Source organism: Aplysia californica, unplaced genomic scaffold, assembly GCF_000002075.1.
Source record: "Aplysia californica isolate F4 #8 unplaced genomic scaffold, AplCal3.0 scaffold00014, whole genome shotgun sequence".
NCBI classification, from domain to species: domain Eukaryota; kingdom Metazoa; phylum Mollusca; class Gastropoda; order Aplysiida; family Aplysiidae; genus Aplysia; species Aplysia californica.
In genome coordinates this window covers 2,301,198-2,302,333 of record NW_004797284.1, presented here as the reverse complement: position 1 = coordinate 2,302,333, position 1,136 = coordinate 2,301,198, and the positions used below count along the sequence as shown (strand labels likewise).

At 39.1% G+C, this 1,136-nt stretch overlaps 1 protein-coding gene across 1 annotated transcript in view; it reads left to right on the top strand.

Annotated features, from left to right (window-relative positions):
- Nucleotides 1-1,136, top strand: part of LOC101853210 (eukaryotic translation initiation factor 5A-1) — a gene marked incomplete in the record, with an annotated part of 7,066 nt that overhangs the window by 3,016 nt on the left and 2,914 nt on the right. The window contains 1 exon segment of the mRNA XM_005090255.3: nucleotides 494-598. Coding sequence (XP_005090312.2) covers nucleotides 494-598 — 105 coding nt within the window.

Genomic DNA, 1,136 nt, shown 5'->3' with positions numbered 1-1,136 from the left:
TCACTTTTATTATTATTATCATTATTAATGTTTTTGTTGTTGCTATTATTACTATTTTTATTACTATCATTATAATAACTTTTGTTATTATTTTTTTGCTTTCTTCACAACATAAACAACCATCCAATCCTCCTTGCCCATAAAAACTTTTCTTTAATCTCCTCCTTCCTTTGTTAGCTTTCCCCCCACTCCCTTACTTTCTCCTTCCTCCCTTCTTCCCCCTCTCTATCTTCTTCGTTCTTCCTCCCCTCCTTCTACGTTCCTGCTTCACTCTTTCTTCTCTCACCCTACCACCCACCCCTTCGTCCAATATTTTTATTTCTCCTCCTCTCCCTCCTTCTCCTTATCCGACTGCACTCTTTTGTATTCATACCCTTTCTCTTGTACCTCCCCTCTTCCTCACAGCCACCACCACCGGCTTGTTGTTCACCTTTACATCCATCACCTTTGTAGCTCATCACCTTTCATCACATATCTGTATGTGCATCACCAGGTTAGCATCACGGGCCTAGACGTGTTCACCGAGAAAAGATTCCAGATTGTCCACCCGTCTTCGCATAGCTTGGACGTACCAGTGGTCACCCGGACTGACTATCTCGTGAGTTGCTGGATGGATTATCATAGGAGTCCATGGGAACAACGAAAAAAGTCACAAACTGATTTTAGGGTGACGATTTTGAACGCTTGTTGACTCATAACTGTATATCTGTTCAACTTTTGGTTGACTATATATGTGAGGCAGCGTGGTGGAATCAGGTTCTCGTCAATTTTTGGGCATGTAGAGGTATTGGTATCATCTTAAAGCTTGTTCAGTTGTCTATATAAGGATGAAAAAATATCCGTTTATCTTGAATACAAGTCGAGATATTTACGAAAGAAGGAGGTGGGGGTCACCTGTTTTCAGAGGTAAAATTAGTGAGAAAATGGTCGCCAAAGGTTAGTTATTTCCATAGCTTAAGAGTCCGTGGTAACTGAAAATTTACATTTTCTGTGCCTTTAATCAACATTTTTCAGAAAAAATCCACATAGAAATGAGTTCTTTAATGGGCATGGAAGGTGTTGAGCCAAAAAACAAAAATTTAATAAAAATTCACAAACCTGCGGGAAAATGCAAGTTTATTCATTTTGATTATTTT